Source organism: Odocoileus virginianus, chromosome 7 (genome assembly GCF_023699985.2).
Source record: "Odocoileus virginianus isolate 20LAN1187 ecotype Illinois chromosome 7, Ovbor_1.2, whole genome shotgun sequence".
Classification (NCBI taxonomy): Eukaryota; Metazoa; Chordata; class Mammalia; order Artiodactyla; family Cervidae; genus Odocoileus; species Odocoileus virginianus.
In genome coordinates, this window is record NC_069680.1 from 81,045,780 (window position 1) to 81,071,015 (window position 25,236).

General features: G+C 44.4%; 2 protein-coding genes across 4 annotated transcripts in view; one reads left to right on the plus strand and one right to left on the minus strand.

Annotated features, from left to right (window-relative positions):
• The window catches only part of B3GALNT2 (beta-1,3-N-acetylgalactosaminyltransferase 2), a 56,848-nt gene extending 44,910 nt beyond the window's left edge, over positions 1-11,938 (plus strand). The window contains exons 7-13 of one of the 2 annotated variants that reach the window (XM_070471062.1): positions 1,128-1,206; positions 4,790-4,973; positions 7,163-7,288; positions 7,849-8,002; positions 8,680-8,736; positions 9,726-9,887; positions 11,516-11,938. In XM_070471062.1, coding sequence (XP_070327163.1) covers positions 1,128-1,206; positions 4,790-4,973; positions 7,163-7,288; positions 7,849-8,002; positions 8,680-8,736; positions 9,726-9,863 — 738 coding nt within the window. In that variant the 3' untranslated portion in view covers positions 9,864-9,887; positions 11,516-11,938. Of the gene's footprint in view, positions 1-1,127; positions 1,207-4,789; positions 4,974-7,162; positions 7,289-7,842; positions 8,003-8,679; positions 8,737-9,725; positions 9,888-11,515 lie in introns of both variants that reach the window. The other variant, XM_070471061.1, reaches the window with a different exon arrangement.
• Positions 11,011-25,236, minus strand: part of TBCE (tubulin folding cofactor E) — an 82,218-nt gene continuing 67,992 nt past the window's right edge. For both annotated transcript variants that reach the window (XM_070471059.1, XM_070471060.1), the window contains 12 exons: positions 22,050-22,149; positions 20,742-20,844; positions 19,483-19,559; positions 18,106-18,201; positions 17,485-17,549; positions 17,327-17,391; positions 16,816-16,968; positions 16,097-16,250; positions 14,600-14,668; positions 13,838-13,897; positions 11,500-11,591; positions 11,011-11,310 (listed from right to left, as the gene is read on the minus strand). In XM_070471059.1, coding sequence (XP_070327160.1) covers positions 11,218-11,310; positions 11,500-11,591; positions 13,838-13,897; positions 14,600-14,668; positions 16,097-16,250; positions 16,816-16,968; positions 17,327-17,391; positions 17,485-17,549; positions 18,106-18,201; positions 19,483-19,559; positions 20,742-20,844; positions 22,050-22,149 — 1,127 coding nt within the window. In that variant the 3' untranslated portion in view covers positions 11,011-11,217. The remainder of the gene's footprint in view (positions 11,311-11,499; positions 11,592-13,837; positions 13,898-14,599; positions 14,669-16,096; positions 16,251-16,815; positions 16,969-17,326; positions 17,392-17,484; positions 17,550-18,105; positions 18,202-19,482; positions 19,560-20,741; positions 20,845-22,049; positions 22,150-25,236) is intronic.

The window sequence follows — 25,236 nt, forward strand, 5'->3', positions numbered from 1 at the left end:
AAAGCCAAGATGTGACATTTTAGATAGAGGTTAATAAAGTACTGTCAAGTTCTACACAAGACAAAATAGTATAGTGTGTACAGTTTTTAAAAATAAGAAAAAACCAACCCCCCCCCCAAGAAAGTGCAATCTTTTGAAAGAGATTTTTTTTTCCTTTGAAAAAGAAAAAAACAACTCCCCCCACCACCCACAAAAAAAAACAAAACAAAAAAAGAGTGTGCAATCTTTTTTACAAAGTTGGAATCTGTAGCATTCTCCTCTAGAAATTTTCTCCACATTCAGCTACAAATCATATTCTGAATTAAATGGTGATTTACCTCAATCACCCCAGAACACTTGTGTCTCTACTGGCCTTAAAACATTACTTTGTATAGTAGAGCTCTGCTAGAAGGATCTGTTCAGAAAGGGACTAGGCAGGCAGTAAGGCCTCTTGATTGGGTGAGTATGTAGAAAAAACGCTGTAAATGTGCTGAGGCATGACTGACAGTCTGGTCCAGCCTTCAGCAGCTGGTAGACATGCTGGGGGGTAACACCCAAAGGTGAGGCCCCTCACTTCAAGTAAGGGCCTTGGGTAACCTATGAGGTGAAAAGAGGCATATCTCTAAAAACAACAGCTCCTCCAAAGCTGAGAGGTAGACAGGACTGTTGTTGGCTGTTGGCACATTAATCTCTGGGCACCTTCACCATCAGTAATCTGGTTCAACTATCGGCTTAGAGGGCTTTTCACTGTATGGTAGCAGACACTTTAAAATGTGCCTGGTGTATTTGAACTCACGGGCATTTTCAATTCCAAGTACTCAAATGTGATAGTAATTTTATTTTTAAGTGTGGGAGTTTGGGGATGTAAAATAAAGCTGGTTTTGGTAATAATGGTAGCAAGTTCAAGAATATGATTCTGTGTAAGCTGGAATTCTGAACACCAGTCTGGAGATTATTCGGTATACCTGTCTTGGACATTGTAATAATTAGACAACAGCAAAGTAGAATGCTGATATCCTGATAGCATCTTCGATGGATTCATGTGCCGTGGAGTCACATTATGAATTTCGCAAAATCAATTTTCAAGTGTAAGGAATGTATTTATAGTCATGAAGCATCAAGCACTATTATATTCTTGTCTCTTTCAGACTGGGGAGGGTGCCTTGCCTCATGAATTCATGGAAGGTGTGGAGGGAGTTGCAGGTGGTTTTATTTATACTATTCAGGGTAAGTCAGCTGGTTGAAAGTTGAAAAGCATACAGAATCTCACCTACTTCATCTTCATACTTTAGTCATGAAAGGTAATCTTTTCCTTTTTTAGTTAATAAAAATAGTTTTTATTGACAATTCACATACCATATAGTTTATCAAGTGTCTGATTCCATACTTTTTAGTATATCCTGCATTCTGCTATCATCTCCACTAATTCCAGACCATTTCTATCACCCTCAAAAAGGAGTCGCTGTGTGTGTCTTCAGTGATGCTTCTGGAAATACCCACATTTGTGAACTTCTGAGAATTCTGCACCAGTGACCCCTAAGAACAGCTGTTGTAGACGCTGCTGTTGGTGGTCACTTGTCCTGATCATCACTTACGGAACGAAGGTGCCCAGTGGTGGTCCTGCCTGATTTCTCAGAGCTCTGCAGATCAGGCATTGCTAGGAAAGGATCTGGACCCAGCTCCCTGGAGTCACCCTGAGGTGACTGAGCAAAGCAGAGTCCATGTTCTGAGAGGCAGTTCTTCAGGGGGACTCCTTAGTGTGCAGGGCTGAGGATGCGACAGAACCCTCTGTTTGAGGCCACTGCGTGTACTTTGAAGATGTGAGTGGGCTGTGGCACCTTTTTTTTTTTTGCCTCTAGCATCTTTATTTATAGTGTTCCCTCACCGTATTTACATCACCCCTAAGGGAAAGTCAGAACAGGTACATAGGTTTTGCCCACAAACTTGCCATTAAACATCAAGATGTAAAGTTTAGGGATCCTTAATTTTAGTCCAGAGATTTTTCATAAAACTATGAGACCACTCTGCCAGGGGTGGTACCAACTTAGCTCACCAGAGACTAGCTAATGGGTCACCTGGAGAAAACTCAGGTCAGGAGGCCAGGTTCATAAAACAGCTCACACTTGGGGGCGGGTACAGTACACACCATCTGACTTAATGTCTGGCAGCTTTCTTTCTTGTGCCAGTTATGTCAACTCCGTACCGTCAGGAGACTTTAAAAACTTGAGGGGCCCATGAGACTTCTGGCACTGAACTATTCCACAGGGAGCAGCTGCTGTGCCTTGAACAACTGTTTATCTTAAATTTTCTCTCTGAGGCTAAATGATTAAGGCTTGGGTGAGAAAAATTCCTTTCAGACGAGAGAAATATCTCAATTTTAGGGTAAAGGAATTAGAATGAATAGATTTTACTTCTCATGTACTGGATATATCTGAAAAGCTGACTATAATTTTTTTTTTTAATCTGAGAATTTATGCACTGTTTACAAGAATCACGTGCTATACAAATTCTCAAATTTTGTTGGGCGTTAGCATCTCTGGCTGGGCCCTACCTCAGGTTGGAGAGTTAAGAATCTTCAGGATTGGAGCTCAGATACCTGTATTTTAACAGGCTTGCTAGATGGATTTAATGCCTCTAAAGTTTGAGAGGCTGTAAACTGTATGATTCTTGTAGATAGCACCTAGACAGATGGTCAGATTTAAAACACACAGATAGTATACTCGTTTCCAGATATATGCAATATAAGCCAAAGTGTACAATCTGTTACTGAAAAAGCTTGTATTTAGTTTCTGCTCGTTACCAACTGTTTTCGTATTGCCATAATTTTATAACACTTCTACTTTCCTTCAAGTGTTAAATTGTGTATATTGATCCTTACCTTTAAAGTGACAGGATGTTACAGTAAGAATTGAGAAGGGACCCAAGATCATTTATAAAGGCCTGTGCTTCTCAAAGGGTCGTTTGTGGTCCACCTCCATCAAAGTTACAGGAAGTCACAGGTTAGAAATACAGATTCCTGGGCTCCGCTGGCTCTCTAGGCTTGGGGCTTAGAAATCTGTATTCCATAAGCTTTCCTGAGAACCACAGACTTAGTCCAGCTCCCTCTTTTACAGATGAGAATGCTGAGGCCCAGAAACGTGCAGTGTGTCCAGGATCCCACAGACAGTGGCAGGTCTCAGCCCCACCCCCAGGCTCTCTGCAGTTAGAGTGGAGCGCTAAATACTTCTCAGTTTACTTCCCTACCGCTCAGCCACCCATTTGTCACTTTTCAGAGATTTTCTAATTTTCTAAGTTGACAAAATCCTGTGCCAGTGAAAGAACTGCTGCCTTATTTGAGGACAGTCCGTGCACAAATGTGACAAATGATTCATTAGCTTGTGAGATGGTAATTAAAATGTCTTTTAAGCACATTGGTAATCATTTTTATTATGGAATAGCACAGATAATCCAAAAATAGTGCTATAAGAAACACTCATGTCCTTGTTGCTTAGAACTAACAGATGTTTACATTTTTTCATATTTGCTTTTTTTTTTTTTGGAGAAATGAAGCATTTCAGATAGAGTTGAAGCCCCTCCCTCCTAGGACTTCCTACCCCTGCTCCTCCTGCTCCCCTGAGAGGACACCACTGTCTTAAAGCTCATGTGCATCCTTCCCAGTCTTACTATCCTACTTTCTACTACATATGTATGTAACTCCTATAACATATAGTTTTGATTAAGTATTTCATAATTTATACCTATGATATATATATAGCATTTGGCAAAATACTTTTTTTTCACTCAGCATTATTTTTTAGTGCTGTTCCTCTTAACATCCAAGATCAGGTTGATTTTTTTAAAATTTATTTTATTGAAGTATAGTTGATTTATAATGTGTTAATTTCTGCTGTACAGAAAGTGTTTCAGTTAGATATATATATGTGTGTGTGTGTATGCTTCTTTTTCATATTCCCTTCCATTGTGGTTTATTACAGGATATTGAATATAGTTCCTTGTGCTGCACAGTAGGACCCTGTTGTTTATCTATTCTATGTATGAATAGTTTGCATCTGTAACCCCAAACTCCCAGTCTATCCCACTCTCTGTTCCCTTTCCCTCTTGGCAACCACAGTTCTGTTTTCTATGTCTGTGAATGTTCTGTTTTGTAAATAATTTCATTTGTACTGTTTTTAGAGTCTACATACAAGTCATGCTGTGTGGGATTTGTCCTTTGCTTTCTTACTTCACTTAGAATGATAATCTCGAGGTGCATCCATGGTGCTGCAAATGGCTGTATCATTCTTTTCTGTGGCTGAGTAGTATTCCACTGTATATATGTACCACATCTTCTTTACCGTTCATCTGTCAGTGGACATGGGGTCGTTCCCCTGTCTTGGCTGTTGTGAGCAGTGCTGCTCTGCAGGTTAATTTTTTAACTGCTGTATCCCATTATGTGAACATACCATGATTCAGCCATTCTCTTATCGGTAGGCATTTAGACTGGTTCCATTTTTCACTGTCACAAACAGTGCTGCCATAAATACCCTTGTGAACGTGTGAAATAATGTCTCTGGGGATGTATCTACAGTTGGACTTACTGAGTCATAGTCGGACACCTTCGGCCTAACCAGGTGTTGCTGAGTTGCTCCTCACAGTGAGTCCGTGGGTTTATCCTCCCACCAACAGTGTGTGGGAGTTCCGGTTTCCCTCCCTCAAAATTCCTAACAAGTGTTTTCTGTTAGGTTGCCTTGGGAGGTGTGTTAGTGTGATAATATTACAAGTTCTGGTCTTAAGCCTGCAGTAGCTCTTTTCTCCAACTCTTTCTTTTTAGAAGGCGATGCTCTTTTAAAAACCCTTCATTCTCGCCCTCGAAGACTTCTTGATCATATACATAATCTCCACGAGGAGGATGTCTTACTAAAGGAAGAAAGCAGCCTCTATGATGATATTGTGTTTGTGGATGTTGTCGACACTTATCGAAATGTTCCTGCAAAATTACTGAACTTCTATAGATGGTATGTCATAAAAATGTTGGGTAGGTGTTGTTTTATTTTTCTTTTGATGTAGAAGTAGTTTATCAATAACATCAAACCACTGAGATTTTTTTTTTCCCCCCACTGAGATTTTTTAAACTAACCTTAGAGCCCTGAGCACCTGTGGTGTGTTCTATCATACCCAAGTTCTTTATGAGGACTAATTCTCTGAAATGCTGCCTTCTTGTTTCTCTTAGCAGATCCATAATGTGAGTGCTATTAATCAAAAGCAAGGTAAAGATGGTTCACTTTGTGTCATTCCTACTTTCCCATAGTTGTCGGGAGCCAACATTAGGTGAAAATCAGTGAGTTTGAAAGGGGTCTTCATCCCCACCCACCCAATATCTCCCATTGACAGTCACTCACACCCAGGTTACTGATCTGAGTTCTGTTCAGCTGAACATCCACATTATATTTCTGTTCTGTCCTCCATTCATTGAAAAACTACCTGCCCTGATTCCAAAACCTTTAATAAGATGAAACTCAACAACCCTTAGAGTCTGCCATATTGTTACTTCCCAGACCCTCCAGTATTTCTTGGGTCTTGGTTGTAACTCCTTTTAATACCAACAATAAGTATATAGTAACTTACTAACTGAATACAAGTAGTTGTTAATATTACTAAGTTACTCTCGAGTCCGTAACTTTCTGTGGAGCCTCTGATACTGTCTACCCTGACTGTAGATGTAAAACCTTCAAACTCTGTCTAGATCAAACACATTAAGTATACTCACATCTTCTGTCTTTTTTTAAAAACTTTATCAGAGAGTTTGTTGCTTGATGAGCCCCAAAGTCTGTCCCTTCTGTTCTCTGTTGCTTATGAGAAATTACCAACTTCTGGTCCTGAGGGGTAGACAGTTAAATCCATTTATGTAGGTTCATAGCTGGGGCAAGTCAGTATAATTTTGGAGTCCTCTTGTGGATAGAGGGGAGATATATGTAAGACTTGGAAGTGTGGGTATGCCCAGAATACAAGGATTAAGTCTGACAGCTGCAGTAAGAAGAACCTTCTTTTAGCTCGAGGCCACTGATGGGGCTTCTGTTGGTGGGGCCAAGGCGAGGACATAAACAGGTGAGGACGGGTAATGGAGGTCCAGGTGGAGATCAGGACTGCGGAGTTCTAGGGCTTTCTATAGGGAGCCGATCCTCAACTGTGTAAGTTCAGGTTTTGTCTCTTCTGCTTGCATCTCTCTGTGATCTTAGTCTCTCTGCCACTGTCTCTTCTGGGCCTTCGTGTCTGCCAGGACACTGCAGTGACCTATTAACAGGCTGTGCATCCAGATCTGCTTCCCAGCAGTCAGTCCCCAGACTACCCTCCACACCGTAAATGACATCTTTGTTATTCACTCATCTTTCTTTATCCAGGGGCTCCATCAGTGACCCCAGTGTCCTTCATCACAGAAGTTTATTTTCAATTAGCAAGTAAATAGTATCTATATCTTCTGTTGTTAACTGAAAATAAAACTTTAGAAACATAGGGTTATGCTTTCAGTTGCGGATCTGTTGTTAAAATTCACCATTTTGTGACCTAATGAAACTTTTTCTCCAGATTTCTTTAGTTCAGATTTCTGTCATTTTACTGGTTCTTACTTATCAAGACTGGGTTTTTTAACAAAGAGGTACAGGGGTTGGCAGTGTGAAATTGAAGGGTCAGTTTTGTCTGTAGTTGCCATTATATACTTTTTAATGTCTGGATAAATGAAATCACCCTTTTGTGCCGTCCAGAAGTCATTTGTGATGGCTGAATTACTGAAGATCATTTCTAAGGGACAATGTATTTCAGTGTTTTGACTCAGCTTTTTAAACAGCATAAAACACCTGCGTATGGTACAGATAGCAGCAAAGAACACTCTCCTGTGTGTCAGTGTTCTGTGAAAGGCACCTGTCTGCTCACGCCGGCCTCTTGTTAGGGATACAAGGGGCAGAGTCCTGCTGTTTGACGGACATGCTGGCCTGTCCTGCGCAAGGCCTAAGAAGCTCCATCTAAGCCAAAGCTTTTTCCCACTGTGTTCTTTTTCCTTAACGCCTTTGCAGATTGGCTCGGTACCCATCTGCTAAGCCACTTTGCTAGCACCAAGTGAGGACTGTAGCTGGCAGCAGTCTCCTCTTAGGGCAGAGGCTCTTGATATTGGAGGGGCACCCTGACGCCGTATCCCTTTTTTCACTAACAGGACTGTGGAAACAACCAGCTTTGATTTGTTGCTAAAGACGGATGATGACTGTTATATAGACTTGGAAGCTGTGTTTAATAGAATCGCCCTCAAGAATCTGGATGGGCCTAATTTTTGGTGGGGAAAGTAAGTTAAACATTGTTAGCCCATTGATGTTCGTTTCATGTACTGAGCACATGTAGTTAAGAAAAAAATGTAGTTGAGGTAGGAAATTTCCTTGTTAGGCTCCAGAGTTACTATGTTTTGTTAATTTACAATTAAAAGGGAAAAAACTCTTTTAAATGGAAAACCTCAGGCTAATGTAATGAAGGGGGAAATTAACGTGACTTTTTATCACCATGCCCTACTACTGAAATTAGAAACTGCTATTTCTTAAATGAATGATACATTTCTGAAACCATTTGCTGTGTCTCTAAATATGGAGTGGTAATTTATTTTTCATTTATTTTTTAATATATCTATTCTAGATGATTCAGAAACTCCATGAGAGAATTTAACATACCAGTCTTCTTTATAAAAACACCACTAGATACTTAATTCCTCAGGCTAAAAAATAAGCTTTTTCCTTTCTTTGCTTCTGTAACTTGTTCCTTTGTAGCATCAATTAAGGACTCGGGCTTAACCAGTGGTAGGCAGGGCCTGTGTCCGAACAATGCAAGCCGGCTTACTTTGAGTCTCAGTTTCAGGTTGAACTGGGCAGTTGACCGGACCGGGAAGTGGCAGGAGCTGGAGTACCCCAGCCCCGCATACCCCGCTTTTGCATGTGGGTCGGGGTATGTTATCTCCAGGGACATCGTCCACTGGCTGGCTGGCAACTCGGGGAGATTGAAGACCTACCAGGTAATTCAGGACTTCTGACCTAAAAGTACAGACATCAAGCAGGTTTCTTTCTTTTTTTTTTTTTTTAAACTCGACCTAGTATTTCAGCCCTAAAAGCAGAGCAGCTTCCCTTGGGGAAAGTATGGTATTCCTTCTGTATAGGAATCAGCAGCCCTCAGAGGTTAGGGATACACTTCTATCCCTTAAACCTTGGCTGTAAATTTTATTCCTGTCGTCTTTGAATGTACTTCTTATGTTTTCAGCCTGTATTTAAAGGCATCGTCCCTGGAGGAGTGTAAAGATTTAGTCTTCAGCTTGTTTAGTCTTCCTTCTTATGAATATAAGCTTTTTATTTTTTGCTGATTCTGGTGACAGTGTCAATAAAACAGCTCTGCCTGGGTCTTAGATCCACAGTATCTTTCCTACTGTTGGTGCTGGAAGTTTAAGGTCCATGCAAAGAGGGGCTGGCCGCCTGCTTAGTATGTAGTCTCACTTCATTGTGGTGTGTATGCTTCATGTTAATAATGGTCACTAGCTTTTACTTTGTGTATCAGTGTTAAAACATGCAGCACTTCATAGAAGAGTAATTAGAAAACAAAGAAGTACAAAGAGTACGTGTGGGAGTGGGTGTGACACTGTCTTTACTGACCAGACAGCACTGAAATTTTTACTTTCTGAACCTTCTGGGGCATGTGTAGGGTGAAGATGTAAGCATGGGCATTTGGATGGCAGCCATAGGACCTAAAAGATACCAGGTGAGCAAGCCTGAGCAGGGCTGGCCGCAGGGCTCAGAAGAGGTGAGTGCGGTTTCTCTTATCCAACCCTGGGCAGAAAGTGTGAATGGAAAGTCTTCTAGTGTCATAATAACTGTGCACTTGATTTAATTCACTATCACTGACCAGGGTCTCATAAACTAAAAAGGAAATGTTTTAAATAGAAGTTCTCCTATCCACAAAGAGTAAAGTGTTTATACATTTTTATACACTTCATTAAATTCTTTGCAGCTTTAAAACTTACAGGAATTGGCTGACTTCAGATCCTGGCTGTGAGACAGCTCCACAGAATGTGACTCTGCAGTATGCCCACCTAAGTGGGGTCTCCCCTGAGACCCACCTGGGGCCAGGGCGGAGACAGAAGGCCTCCCATTTCCTTTACTACCCCTGGAGGTGCTCAGCCATCAGGGCCTCAGCTCTCTGTGGGAAGGAGTCTGATTATTATGTCCCACCTTTTTATGTTCTTGAATTGAATCTATACTCTGCGATATTACTGGAAGCAGAAGCCAGTCCATGGAGCTGGGAAGTAGGCTGGTGGGTGAGAACCTGGACTCTGGGGTCTGATAAGACTCCATTTTAATCCTTCCTACTCAGCCTACCAGCATGAACGTCACTGTAACCTGGAGCAAGTTTCTTCACTCTTATTTCCTTGTTATGAGTGAGAAGCTAATTGCTAGCTCGCAGGTTATCGTGAGAACTAAACTGGATAATACTTAGAAAGCACTGTACTGTCCCCCCAAATACCGTAAACGGTTCTCCAGAGCACGTGCTTCTGTTCCCAGTACTGTCTGGCCAGCTTTTCTCCAGTAGCAGATACGAGGCTGCGTTTATGGTTCCCAGAGTCTCAGGCTCCCCACCCCACAGACATGCTCGTCTTTGAAATGACCACCACCTTACTGGGCTCTGGAAGCGCCCGTGAACACCCGTTCTGTCTGCAGCAGGGGGTCAGCTTGCATTTTGTGTTTCGACAGGACAGCCTGTGGCTTTGTGAGAAGACCTGTGAACCAGGAATGCTGTCTTCCCCGCAGTATTCTCCGCAGGAACTCACGCAGCTGTGGAGACTAAAGGAGCTTTGCGGTGACCCCTGTCGGTGTGAAGCAAGAGGATGATGAGGTCGATCTGCTGTGTTAAAGGTCAGGGTGGGTGAATGACCGGCTGAGCAGAAGTCTGAGGTTTGGCCGCAGATTATATGGTCTTTCAGGGTAATTCTCAGCTGACACTTTCACTTCTCACCAATGTGGTATTTAACATTTGCGCAAAATTTCCTTTTTAAAAAACAACAGATAGCTGTAGTGCAAGAAAAACTTATTTATATATTGGAAGATGACTTGAAAAATACCAAATTGTTTGTAAAAACAAAAAATATTCCTTGAGTCCTATTGCATCATTTCTAGTTTGTAATTCATTACCTATCATTTTGGTTAAAACTCGGCCTCGTTCAGAAATCTTGAGTATGCTAGTCTGAATTTCAGCCTGGAATGCAGACTAGCTCTGGGTAGCTAAGTAGGATAATTACAGGCCAAAAAGAACTCATGCTGTGTGACCTGTGGTCACTTACACCAAAGTGGGGGTTTCTGGAGATCAGGTCAGATTTTGTAAATCTCTGAATGAAGTGGGCAACCTGAAAAGGAATCACTGTAATTCTCAGTTCTGTACCTTGGTTTTACATTCATTTATTAAGTAGACTAAATTTCAAGTATTCTTTTGCCATTTAACATAAATCCTGAAGATCAAGCTATATTAATACTCCTTTTTTTAATGCTAAAGTTTTATGAATATAAGTAAAATCATACTTCTCAGGGTTTTAATGCCATAGGAAAGGATACTTCTAAATAGATGAAACTGAAATAATGTTGCTTTCTTCCATTGTAAAATGTTTACCTAATATAAGTGAATTTCAGTCAGAGCTGGAAATCTTCCTGAGAAAGAATGTATGCTCATTAGGGTATAACTGTAGGGAAAAGCACATAATTTTTGTGAGTACTCTAAAACAGTGCAACTAAGAAGAGAGATCATAGCATACATATTACATTGAGGATATGTGTTTTTCACTTTAAAGGAGACTTTCCCAAATCAGCCAAATCATTTTGGCAATCTTTTAAACCAATAGTATGGATAGAGGATTCCATTAATACTGATCTTATGAATATATGATTAACTCACTTCAGATTTTTAGAGTAGTGAGGTTCTATTTAGTACCTACATCTTCTCATAATGAAATATAGTCATGAACTATGAAATAAAATCTGAAACTCATTAGTAGGTGCAAAGCCTTTATTATTGCTGTTATATACATGCCTAGAAATGTTTTCTTCTCTATGAAAAATACAGCTATTCTATACTTAGGGCAAGTTGTAAACTTCTTTTTTTGGGGGGGGAAAGAATTGTCCCAATAAGTCATTTATCTTCAGTGAAACCCAGTCATGATACATTATCAAACCTCTGAATTTTATTAGTTGGCTGTTACCATCGCACTAATAGACAGTCTCCATTTTCCACAGAATAGAACTGTAATGACTGTAGGTCATTTTCTAGTTCAATCTCTTTGCCCGGCATCTAAAATTAGAGCAAAGAGGTGGGGGTGATTAAGACAGATGTGACAAAACATATATACCCACACACACCCCAACAAAGATATATGGTTTCTATTCAGAATCAAACCACGTTACGTGAAGACTTAGCTTAACAGTGCGTCATACTGTGGGGAACTCAGCTTGACTTTGCGTTTTTTTCTGGGCAACTTACTTTGGGACTTTCGTAGGACAACAGAAGTTCTGACACAGGAACTTTGAGGAGACGTGACAGCAAGCCTTTCACCTTTTGAACTGTCATGGATTCTGTCAAGGAAAAGAAAGAACATCAGTTCTCTCAGGTGACGGCTAGCTGTAAGCCGAGCTCACGTGCCAAGACCACACTGGTCATGAGAGCCGTCACCGTCGTTCCGCACGCAGTCTACCCGAGGGACGCCCGGGCGACGGCTCAGCCCCCGACGCGGGCCGCCAGATCAGGGTGTCACGCCGCTTAGGGCTTGCTTGGGGGGCTGTGGGAGAACGGAGCTGATGTCAGACCTAAGTGCCCTTTGACGATGACTTTTCATATCATGTCCGTGGTGTTTAATATTTCCTCCTTGCTCTGAATAAACCAGAAATCATTCTCAGCACAGAAATAAATGTGAGTGAAATCATTAACTTTTTACACCTGTGATGACTTGCGTAAAGGACGCTGGCGTCAGGTTTGGGCTAGTGAGGACTTGTGCCAGTCTCTCTGCCGTAGTTTCCTCCTCTGTGAGGTGAGCTGTGCAGACTGACGACCCACAGGCCCCACTCTCCAGGGCCCCCAGTCTGTGACCGCTGTGGTCTATGACGTGTGCGGCACACATGCGGGGGACCGCTGGGCCAGGGGTAGCTGAATGAGGAAGTGCTTTTGTTCAGAAAGCAGCATGAACTTCTTTCCAAAGATGGGTTGTGGTAAATATTGGGTATTTTGATTATGAGAAATAGTTTTTCTGAAGCTTTAGCTGGAGGTACAGCAATAGTGTGGTGTTCCTACAGATATCACATGTATTCAGACAAATATTTTTCTATCGAACATTTTTGTAAAAGCTGCGTCTTTATGCAACTTGTGATAATAAATGTTATCTTTATTTTAGAATAAAAACTTGCCTTTTCTTGTTTATGTATTGAATACAGACACTAAGTGAACATTTATAATGTTGGTTAACAGTTTGTGCTTTGATTTGTGAATATGTGATAATCTTGTCCTTTCAAAGGGTTTAGGTGGACTGGCTTTCCTTGTACAGAGGGTGGTTAGTGATGGGTTAATAACTCCGACTGCTGAGTTTAGAGAATATACAACTCAGATTTAAATTGCTTATAGCATAATTATTACATATATTTTCTCCATATTAGTCTAATCTGTTAATTCTACTTGAAGGTGAATAAAGCTCAGCCTATGAACATGGTGAGTGTTCCAGGGGAAAGGACGGCCCCAATTAGATGAACACAGACCTAATAAGAGCATTCCTGCAAGTTGAGTTCATGTAAAAGGAGAAGGAAAAATGCAAACATGCCCAAAATCAATTATATTAATTGATGGTCCTCTTCCACTTGTCTGTTCCCATTAGAGTCCTTACTGGCAGTATTTAAGTTTGAAAACAGAAAAAAGAAGGGGAACCACTAACTTTAATTCAGCGTTATGTAACAGTAGCAAAGTCACGTGTGGCAGGAGTGGAAACTGGGCTGGTGGTAAGGAACAGTGGGGTGATACTGTGAGCGGCTGTCAGACGACGGCTTTCAGTTGTAAAGGTGCTTCTCTGGGCACAACAAAAGCCCTCCATAAGCAATACCAGGATAACCTTGTTTTATTTGATAAAAATGAATTAAAAAATCAATGTGAATTCACTGCACTGACGGGCAAATAGAAAGGTATTTCACTAGAGTCATTTACGATATTTTATTTCTTCAGATCCTCACTGTGCTAAATTTTAGCTGTTTATATTTTAGTATTTAACTGTGAATCAAGTTTAATCTTAAGATTCAGACTCTATTTCTCTCTTGAGTGAACAGTAAGTTACACTGATCTATTGACGGAAAACTATTTCAAATGTGTCCACTAAACAGTGTCCACGAGCTGTCTCTGCAGGGGCTAATGACTGGTAAGCAGAAGCAAGCACTCAGGCCAGTGCCACTGCTGCTCTGGCCCAGAAAAGCCCCCAGAGCAGGCTTGCGAGAACGAGCCAGCAGAAGGCCTGTGGGAGCCCTGAAGGGCGAGCCCTAGGCTCCTGCCTCCGGGTAAAGAAGTAACCACGCATGGGCTCCTGATGCTAACAAAACTGTTTTCTAGAAAAGCCAAGAAGTTACGGGAGACTCGAACTTTCGGGGGGGAGGCAGGCGCAGGAGGAGTAGTTTTAGCATGATCAATAGTATTTTAGAATGGAGAAGACCAGTGAAAGCCCACACTTTGCTGTAAAAAGCCCACTGTCTGTGAAAGCCCACACTCTGAATGAGCTGTTCTACTTCAGCTGCCTCATGGGAGGGCCAGCAGTTCAAAAGCAGAAAGAGGGGAGAGAGACATTCATCCTTACCCGGCAGTTGTTTCTCTGTGACTTTCTGATCAAGTTGATTGGGATATTTTATCTTCAGTGCTTGAAAGTAGAAAGATTAACTGCCATTAATTGAGCTGCTGGAGGAAGGGCTCCTAAATGTCACACACATATTAACAGCAGTGACCGAGAATGCGGCTCTGATCCCACTGAAGGAGCAGGACCTACTGACAGTTAAAATTCCTTCTGTTACTACTTCACTGAATTACCGCAACAAAAACAGCTGGACCAGCATTCTGCTGCTTTCCCTTTTCTCTTAAGTACTTCTTTCTTGACAGTTACCTAGGTTTTTAAGTTCATGAATTTCCAAATCACTATTCAGATACTTCCCGCATTTATAACACTGTTAAAAAAGTTTAAAGCGTGGGGATTGCTAACATGTTCAACATTAGAATTTAGGTACGTTTGAGATCATTTCTTTAGAAAGTAAAGTGCATGTCTAGGTATTTACTCAGGAGAAACAGACAATCCTTATTAGGTCATCATCAGGGCTTCCCTGGTGACTCAGCTGGCAAAGAATCCACCGGCAATGCAGGAGACCTGGGTTCCATCCCTGGGTTGGGAAGATCCCCTGGAGAAGGGAACGGCTCCCCACTCCAGTATTCTGGCCTGGAGAATTCCTTGGACCGTATAATCCATGGGGTCACAAAGAGACGTAACTGAGCGACTTTCACTCATCACCATCAGTTTTAGCATCTAAGGACTCGAATATAAATAAGTGGTCTTTGAATGTGGGGTTCTTACTTAGTAGCTGGTTTTTGAGCAAAAATGGTTGTTGTGTTTTCAGTTCCCCGTCTTCAGGTGCACCATATTCTGTTTAAGAAGAAATAAAAAAAGAAAAAGAAGGATGATAAACCAAAAGGCCACTCTGGGAGGGTGGGAAGAAATGTACAGGTAAGTGTCAGCCTAGCCTTTTCTTTGCTCAGGATGAACCCAGCTGTGGCTGGGATGCGAACCTGGGCTCTGCTTCCGTTTCTCTGGTTACTTGGTTAGTGTATTTTTTGGAGGGAAGGACAGACGGCAACCACTTCCAAGCCTGGAACCGTCCTGTCATCTGTGAGTCACATCACTGATCCTGGGAGACACCATCCCGATAGACTGGTGACATGAGGCTATGCCTGCAGATACTTAGATGCAAAATTTCACCTTTGGTCACAGTTCCTTTCCTTCTGGGTCCTGAGAAAAACTCCAGTCATGGACACTGTCACCAGGTTTCAGCCAGCATGCGCAGTGCTGGCTTGGGTGCTCAGAACCACCACTGGAAGCCAGGTACCCTGCTAAGAAGAGCAGCCTCTACGCAAGGCAGGAGGAGGAGGAGGAGGGACTGCCGTCCACCTCTGGCCAGACCACGGCAGGAGACAAAAGGTCTATAAACACCCTGTGGGCCTCTGCCGTGTCTTCTGTGTTATTAGTGGGGAGACCTGAGCCATACCTGCAGGGTAGCTTTAGAGCCTTCACCTCCCTGCCCCCGACTGATTTAGAATTCACCTCAAGTGGCCAGGAAATCGGGCCAGCTAATGGAGTAATTTGAAAGCAATTCCCACAGGCAGCTTCTCTTCCTCAAAGATGTTTCAGCCTGAAGCGTTTATGCAGTGAGCTCATATTAGGAAAGATATAAAAGAGAAAATTGCATAAAAGTGAAATTTGGAATAAAAATGAAGTCAAAACAAAATGGAAAGTACATCAGGGACAAGGAGCGCTGGATTCAGCGCCAGTGTCCAGGGGGCCAGGCTGGAGCAGGTCAGGAAGCGCCGAGCACACCAGGGGCCAGGGCGGGCATGCGCTCAGGAAGACCACGTGCAACTCTCAGCAACGTTGAAGCTACCCGCAGAGCTTCAAAGAATGCCAGTGCCTAGGCTCCACACCAAATGCTCTTCATTAAAAACACTCCCCAGGGTACAGCCAGGGTTGGGATGACCTGGAGTCCTTCCTGCCCTTCCTAAAAGGAGGAAGTGGTGCTCACCTCCTGAAACTGAAAGCTGGATGAGGAAGTGAAGAGACGAGCTTCTGGTGAAGAGCTGCTCTCCCCCCCCCCCCGCTGAGGTGCTGCAGATGTAAGTCTCTGAAGACAACTCTTTAGTTAATTACCTGTTCCCCGCGAGCTGCAGGAGCCCCCTTGTCCATTTAGATGCCCAAGGGAGAATAGCAACAACGCGGAGGACCTCCTCTAGCACCCACGGGAAGCCCTGTCCCACGGGGGACTTCCCAGCCCCAGGCCGGGCCCGGGCACACAGTACGTACTGAGGCAGAGTGCCTGGTATCTAGGATGGGCTTCGAGAAATTCCTCGTTTGGCCTGTTCTTCTCTGGATCCTGATGTCCACCGGCCTTTTTCCATTCATTTCCAAATGCTTTTCGGTAATCGAGCTCAGCCCCACGCCTCTCCTCTGGTTCAATCTACAGGGATGTGAGAAAAAAGCAAATCTATCAAAGCAGTTTTCTCTGTGCCTGGCACCCTGTCCTTCTCCACTGCCTACCCGGAGAGAATAATCAAACTGAGGCAACGAGACAAATTTCTACCTTTCCTTTTTAACATTCACAGATTCACGAGTGTATTCAAAAAGAACAATGGATTTCAGTGTTATCCTCTTCTTCATGAGTGTATCTGCCCGTGAACCAGTTTCTGGACGGTGCCTGCCTGAGGCCCAAGGCCGCGGCATGAGGTGGCTGGGCTGGAGCAGCTGACTTCCTGAGAGAGTACCTAGTGTTCCGCCCCCCAGTGCTGCTCAAGTGACAATAAATTGGACTGGGGCAGCTGAACAGTGGTTTCCCCTGCAGGCATCCAAGTGTAACCCCACCTGCCAGGCCGGAAAGAACTGCCACGACTCAAGTGCACACGGGTAGTACCATTTGAAGGAAACGATATCTGACTGCCTTTACCATCCGCAGCTCCAGCGTCTCTTTACACTGGACCATGTTGTTTCCAGTTTAAGAAACACCTCCCCAGGACACTGGCACTCACCGCACACTTGTTCAGGGTCCTCAGCTGACCGATCCTGGCAATGATGAACTGCCGTGTGGTCTGGGCATCTTTGCTGCCTTCAGTCAAGGGGTTTCTCGTGCACGACAGCGCGTGCAGACTCTGCAGCTTATCCAGCTCATTCATAAAGGACCACTGAAATCCAAAACACGTGAAGATAAACATGTTTCAGGCTAACTTCTCAACAGATTATTTGAAAACCAGTAGCAGAAAAGCAAGCCCCCAGTTCCATCGGAGCCAAGGAATTTCATCACACAGTGAGCACCCACCAGGAAGACCACGTACTTTACAACTGTGCCATGGAAACTGACGTATGAGCTGCTTAAGTGAGAAGCTAATTCTTAATGTTTTTGGGTTTATATGAGGAGCTTTACTCTGAGGAAGTGTTTCTCTTTCAACTTAAAATACTCCTTAAGAGCAGGAGCCTGCAAACAGCATTCTGAGAGTAGAAATAAGTAATAATGTAGTGCACATGTTCTGAAGACACTCTTACCTGTGCTATCTGATTGTCATTTAGTACAAGGTACTGCAAGGAAGGAAACATGGAGGTTTTGCACCCTAGAAGAAACAGAAGTAAATTACATTGCAGAAGGGAGAGAAAGCGGAAATGTGGGGAAGCCGGGGGAGGGGTGACTGAATAATCTTAGGTACCAATTCCAGCGTCCGGAAAATGTATAGAAGAAATTCCAATGTCAGAGAGGATTAGTTGTTCTAATCTGAAATGTAAAAGCATTCAATTTGATTACACAGAACAACATAAAATGCTAAACAATATAAACTGCTGTGCTATCCGAGCCAACTAGATCCGCACATTTCTTCCTACACCCTAGGTTTTCATCCTGTGTGAACTGCTTAGGAACCATAAAGTCCAATGGAGGACACACAGACAGACTTGCTGTGCTACATTCGGATGGATTCTGAGGCATCAGAACAACGCCTGGGGCCTCCGGCTGTGCTGGGGGCTAACTGGGTCTCAGAGAGGAAAGGGACATGGACTTCCCCAAGCATACTGCATGAAAACTTTTGATACTAGTATCAGGGCCAAAATATTCATCCTTCGAGTATCTATTACAGTACAGGCATAGACTACATTGTACGTGGTTCACAAGTCAATTCTTGAATTCAAATAAAACTTTCCCAAAGGGAATTAACTGAACTTGGGATTTCCATCATCACTATCATATTTCCACTGAGAAAGTATATACAGCATAGGATTCATTCACTAAAAATCTACTAAATTCTATTGTAATAGGCATTTTAGGAACAGGTTACCTGGGCAGATACGCTATGAGAAATAGCTGGTTTTCATCAATTAATTGATTAGAGGAAAGGTCTAACAACTTCACTGTCTGTAGAACATCAGTTGGCCTGTATGAAAGATAAAAATTTTTTCACACAGATTTGTTTTCAAAGATACAGCCTTAAAATACCTGCCTCTGGTGTTAAGGAGAGATCAGGGGTGTGGGGGTGGGGTGGGAGGCAAGTGTATGATACGACTATAAAAGGCACCATAAAGGATCCTGGTGGTCATGGGAATGTTCTTATCTTGACCGGGTCAGTGTCCTAGCTGTGATACTGACCAGAGCTCTGCAAGATGTTACCAGTGGGAGAAACTGGGGAATGGGTACAGGTGATCTCTGGCTGCTATTTCTTATAAATGTATATGAATCCAAAATTAAAAGTTTTTTTATGAAACTGTATTTGCCTATATAATAAATAAATAGAATCATTCTGAACAGTAATTTCATTCGACTCCTTGGAGAATTTGCTATAAACTTGTCCATGTTTATTTTACACACTAATGATATCAACAAAAGAGGAGGATTACGCAACAACCTATTTAACTGATGTAAGAGAACAAGCTTTTTTTACATACAGGGTCATCCCTAGGTACCCCTGGGGAATTAGTTTCAGGACCCCCAGGGACACCACAACCTGAAGATGCTAAGTCCCTTATATAAGATGACACAGTCTTTGCATATAACCAACATATCGTCCCTATATTGTAAATCACCTGTAGAGTACTTAAAACACCTAATATAATGAAAACAGTTCCAATTCATGGCAAATTCAAGTTTGGCTTTTAAGGAACTTTCTGGAATTTTTTTTTTTTTCCTGAGTATTTTCTATCTGTGGTCGGTTGGATCTGTGGACGCAAAACTGGGGGTGTGTAGAGTTGTACATTGGTACACTGAACTTGAACAGATAATGCTAATTTAAAATCCATTATTTAATCCTTACAGGTCATCCTGCAGAACTTCCACTTAGAAATTACATATGTTTATGTAAAAGTAACACAATTCAAAGCTTAAAAGTATTTAACTTAAAACTTTTACTCTGATGGGGTTTCCCCAGTTAGAACCTCTTGGTGAAGTTTGAGTTGACTTTCTAATTTCGGGGAGCAATGAATAGTATAAGTGTTTTTCTTATTTGAAAATTCTTCTAAAAATTAGTTAGGTATAATTAGCATTTATTTATGCAGAATGACTAAGTGATATATAGCTACTTCTCAGAGAACGTGATTACATCTCTTTACCCTTGATGTTTGGGAAAACTAGTATTTCAATAAATACAAATGTTTTGAACTAAAAAAAAAAAAAAAGAATGACTACATGGTGACAGATGCATTGATGTAAAAACCCTGGTTACCTTTCTGAAATGATGATATTGTTAGACTCAAGGTACAGTTTCTCAAGGACAGGCCAGCCAGAGGCACAGCAGAGCACCTGGAGGGGAAACTCGAATCAGGGTGAAGAGGCCTCAGTCATTCCCCGCTGTGTTTATTACTAGAGCTTCCACGTGAATTCAGTTTGGCTCCTGTTTTAGAAAGAAATGCCTTTGGACATTTTGTTACAGATTCTGTCTCGGGCCAGGAGTGCTGGTGGACAGCTGATAAAGCTATGGTGTTAAGGGACCGAGCTTCAGTAACATGGGAGCACACACGGGGCGCCCGGAACCCATCAGGGTAGGCACCCACCCATCATCCAGGCACATCCTGACCTGTACAAAGCAGAACCGGAGATGGTGACAGCACATTCTCATTATTGGACGCAGCTCACTTAACCAAAGAAGGAAACATGTTGAACACCTTTCCTGACTTCTCGATGCCAATCTGGGTTTACAGAGAATGTGCTAATAGGACAAACTTTCTCTGTAACTATTTTTACATTTTCTCACTGGATGCTGGCTGCCACTTCCATGTGCCCTTCCTTCCTGTTCTGCATGGAGAAGCTCTTGAGGAAGAAGTCAGGTGGTGGAGACACGGACGGCCCAAGGGCAAGGCCACTTGTCTCTCCAGAGGTCCCCTGGTGGGACTTCACAGATGTACACCTTGGCTGGGGTGCACTTATCCACACTTGGTTGGAAATTGAAGTGTTGTGGGTGTGCGGAGTCAGCCAACCTCTGATTGAGCTGAGCAGTACCAGATCTAGACTCCAGAGGCTGCCCGGCCCAGGACTCACAAGTCCGCTGTCAAACCCAGCTGTGTCCCTGAGCAGTGGGTCCCAGGAGCTGAACCCTGAATAAGAAAAGGGCATGAGAACCTTTCTGCGGCTCAGCCTCGGCCCTAAGAGCACACATGGGGAAATTCGGGCAGCTGAAAGGCTTTTCCATGCTTGGCATGCACTTGGTGCAGCCTGCTCAGGAGACACCAGAACTGATCAGAAGAGCCAAGAAAGAGAAAGCAGATTCAGAGATAGAAAATTCTAACTACGAGGACTTTGTAACCCCTTTCTCTTAGGCTGTTTAAAAGAACCTTATTATCTGGATAACAGGATGATTAAAATGAAGCCACCACTGGGCTTCACTCCCTCATTTAACCAAGAATTTTAAACTCTTAAAACTGGGTAAAAAGCAAAGAGTCAGACACAGTGAGCAACTGAACAACAAAACCAGAGATACATAATTACCTCTGCCCATGTTATTCCTGTCCGGTTAAGGACTAAAACCTTCAGCATAGAAAATGTTCCGGTTGGAGACGGTGAGCCCGAGGGAAATGTAAGTTTATTTTCACTGTGTGGAAAAAAAGACACGATGAGCTCATTGTGACAGAGGAGGCCCAACTGAGAAGGTCACTGAAGGCAACAGTTTGGGAGTTAACTGGGGTCTGGTTTGTTTCAACCTTAAAATGCAGTGATATTAAAAACAAAATGCATCAAGACTACCTAATTTTTAATAGTTACAATACACAATTCACTGGTATCTGACATGAAGAAGTGCGTTCATAGGGTTAGGCTGCTGGGTGAGGCTGCAGATTATCTGAAACACGAGGCTCAGGCATCAATCTGTGAGGTCGGCTGCTGTTCTGGATGCTGTAAAATTCAGTCTTTCTCTCAAGAGTCTTACAGATGTGCTGGGTTGTGGGCTAGGATTTTGCTTCTGAACAGAGCCTGCTGTCAGTATGGATGAAATAAATTGCCACCTTTTAAGTTCCCTCTCAAGATCCTAATCTCAAAAGTTACCTGACATCTTTTTCAGAAGGTACCCCGTATCTTGTCATTTTGAAGGAAAATACCACTAAATAAAGCACATTAACCCTTATTTCTAGAGGAGGTGATACCATGGGTCAAAATATACTCTCTGCTCTGTTTGGAAGAATAATTAATTAGGCCTGTCTATCTGCTCTGTTGAACCTGCCTGAGTCAGGAACAACTCACCTGTATGTGTGGGGCTGGCTCAGACGTGAAAGGGGGAGCCTGGCTGAGCCCTTGGAAAGTTAGCTCCTGAGCTTAAAACTAATCAGATACTCAAGAAGACTTGGCAAACATTATTTTACCAATGTTTGTTCGGAGAAAAGCCCTTATCAGAAGTGAATTATACAGTACCCCCACTGAAATAACTCATTCCTAAAGCAGTTGAAGGCTAGAGGGTTCAGAATGAACAAGCGCTTTTAATCACATCGCTTTCTCCCCAGCTTAATACCAAGGCACCCAGATGGCCCATCTTCTATGGTCAGGCTGTAAAAAACCATGAAGACCTTCCAGTTTGCCATGGTAACCTAATGTTCGTCTAATCAAAAGTAAAACACATTCCCTATTAATGAATCACCTCATGTGACCATTTAGAAAGCTAGAATCAAAGAATATTAAAGAATACGTTAAACTTAGATGAATTCAACTCGGCTATCCTCCCCACCTCACTCCCACAGAGATGCTGTGAGGGAGCAGGCGCGATGAGGACTTTATATCATGTGCAGTTAGGCAACCACCAGTTCATACCTGAGATTCAGGACTTCCAGGTGCTTGAGCTGATTGGCAATATCTATAACTTCTTCCCATGATGACAACAGGTTTTTTGACAAATCGATGCTTCTAATATCTAAATGTACATGTTAAGAAACAGTAATATGGAAAGATGCATAAAAGACAGGACAGTTGTTACCTCGGTTCTGGAACATGGGATTTTTACCATTTCACTTCATTCTTTCTAGTCTGCTTGAAATTTTTTTTATGAGCACATATTACTTTTACCCCCTTTTAATCATTCAGGTGTTCATCTAGAAACTAAAAGGATCGCTGTCACATACTGCACACTTGAAGCAGACACAATCAAGTGAGTGGGAACCAAATGTCATTAACACTAAACCATTCCAGCGTTACTCCATCAAAAAAAACGAAAAAGGAAAAGACCAGGAAAAAACGCAACAGTGATGGTAACTGATGTGTCCAGCACCCAAGGTGCACCCACATATATTGCCTTTGGTACTGTGGAGCCCCTGGAGCCTTACCTCAAGCACACAAGTCTCCTCCCAGGGGGTACTGCTGAACTCTGCACCCCAGGAGCCCCCAATAAGGAGAGGTGCCTCCAGGGGATCAATAGCAGTTACTTTGGAGACATGTTCAAAAGGGCTAAGAATGACCTGGAATTCTGAGGGTATCCTGTAGACTGGATGGAGTCGGTGTGATACCCACCATCCCTGGTACAGGAGTCCAGAGTGGGTAACCCAGCACAGAGAAAGGCTCCAGATGCCACAGGGGATGGCAGAAGTGCATGCCATCACGAGGCAGAGGAAAGCCTGAAGGACCGGACCAGCTCAAGGAGGACTGTGCACACGACCCCAGTATGTATGGAGACTGTTCCTCTATCCTGCAAACAACGACTGGACACCAAGTGTCTAGCAGTGAACACGCCCATCAGAAAGCACGTGCATCTCTGGTGTGCCAGTCACAGACATGCCTCAGAGTAACAGAGCTGGGCCTGCAGCAGAGGCGGCGTGGGGGGATTTATACACAGTGCTCACGAAGGCCACCTTCCCGAGAAGGTGACCTGTGAGCAGAGCCGAAGGGAATGAGGGACTGCCCGCCTGGAGGAGAGCATCGGGGCAGAGGGGATGACAGGAGCAAACGCCCTGAAGTTGGAATGGGTTTGGCCCGTGGCGGGGGACAGCAAGCTCGTGTCTGCCGGGCAGAGAGGGTGGAGGCACGGGACGGCAGGGCCCAGAGGCCAGGTCAGATCAGAAGCGCTAAGTCTCTGCTCGTCTCTGCCCGCAAGGGGAGCTGCTGACGTGGGCTGACCCGGGCCGTTCTGCTGCCTCGCTGAGGCACACACTGCAAGGAAACGAAGACAGAGCAGAAAGGGGAGGCAGGAGGTTCCCGGGCCAGAGAGGCAGCAGAGGGAAGGAGCGGACGGCCTCGTCAATGGGTTCAGACGAGTTGAGAGAAAAGGACGGGTTAAATTAACCCTGAGGGTTTTGGCTGGTGTCACTGCAACTGCCCTTTATGGAGAAAGACTAGAGAGGAGCAGGTTTGAGGGGACACACTCAGTGTGAGATGACCGCAGACACCCCAACAGAGGCAGCACACGGCAGGCAGGCAGGACGGGGACCGAGGCGGAGCGCAGGAGCCTGGCATCTACAGGCGGGACTCGTTTCATCAGGAGGGGCCAAGGGCCAGAGGTCTGAGCCTGCGGCATGCTGACCTCTGGCACCTCGGTCTGCCAGAGAGACTGAGGGGGGCAGTGACAGAGGGAAAGAACCAGAATCAACAGTCGCCCACGGCCCAGGTGGGCCACGAGGTGCAGCGAGCACTGTGCTTTTTCACTGAGGAAAAACCCGCGCAGTCAGTGACCGTGCTGCCCGGCGCGGGCCACGGGTGTGAGTTTAGATGCCAATCAGCCTCAGCCCCAAGCCATTTCCTTACAGCCCCCGATGCAACACAGCACCACTGCCCATGAAGCACGGAGACCGTCTCTCTCAATACAGACAGTGGCGTCCGTCGGCAGGGCAAGACCTGCCAATGAGGAAGCTCCATGAGGAGGCGGGGAGAGGGGGAGGCAGGTGGAGGGAAGGCCCAGAGGGGGATGAACCCAGTGGGGCTGGCAAATCACAGCCTGTGTTCTGCTCCAGCTGCTGTGGGCGTACTGAGGCCAGAGAGCTACGGACGGTGCTCACGGTTTTAAATGGCCACCTCTGAGGTGGTCATGGAGGCATCCACACAATATCCCAGTTTGCTGGCTGGCCACAGGCCTAAGGTATTTATACCCTGGCTCTTTAGGGGACAGTTGGCAGCTCCTGACCTAAGGAGATGTGAAAGAACAGAGTGCAGGAGGGCTTGGGAATAACCCTCAGAACACCAGGGCGGGATTCTTACGCCCTGGCGATGAGACACGGAGCGGTGCTCGTGCATGCGCCAGGGCTTGCCGCCAGCAGAGTGGAGGGAGCAGCAGGGAAAAGCTGGGCCTCTCCCACTGGGAGAGCAGTGCCACCAAAGGTGCCCATCCATCCGCGCGGAAGGGGAAAGGGCTACCGTGTGGGCCAGCTGGACGCCGCCTGGACACAGAGCGCCCCCAGCCCCCCGGCTCCTGCCCCGCCACCAGCCACTGCTCGCTCTGAGGGTCTCACCCCGACACGGGCCCTTCCTCCTGCCCCTGCATTGCAGCCCCTCAAGCTGCCCTGTCCCCACCGCTGCGCCACCCCGGACGCGGGCCCGCCTGCAGGGGCTGGGCTGGGCACTCTGTGCCTGGGGGTCAAACCCCCGCTGCCCTCCATTCTCAGCAGTCCTGCTAACTCCGGGCCACTAGGCTGGTTGGAAAGGGTCACGTCCAGTCATTCTCCACTTGCCTGTGCTTCCCACTGTGAAGCTAGAGCTACACGTATTTCTACTAGCCTGGACAGGGCACAAGGACCTCCTGTATTCTGACTTCAACCTGATGTGGTGGCCCGACACCTAAACATGTGCGTGCGAGCACACACACAGTCCTGGGAGCTCTGTCACGCTCGCTCCTGTGGGCAGAGGGTCCTCCCCAAGTTCAGAGACACCTCTTCCCAGCCAAGCTCTCCAACCTGACGTGCTCCCACCACTGTCAGTCCCAGCACAGCGAAGGACCTGAGAGAAGGATCAGTCTAGAAATGATGACTGGATTAAACACACCAGGCAATCCTTCAACTTCGGGCAAGAATTCAATCAG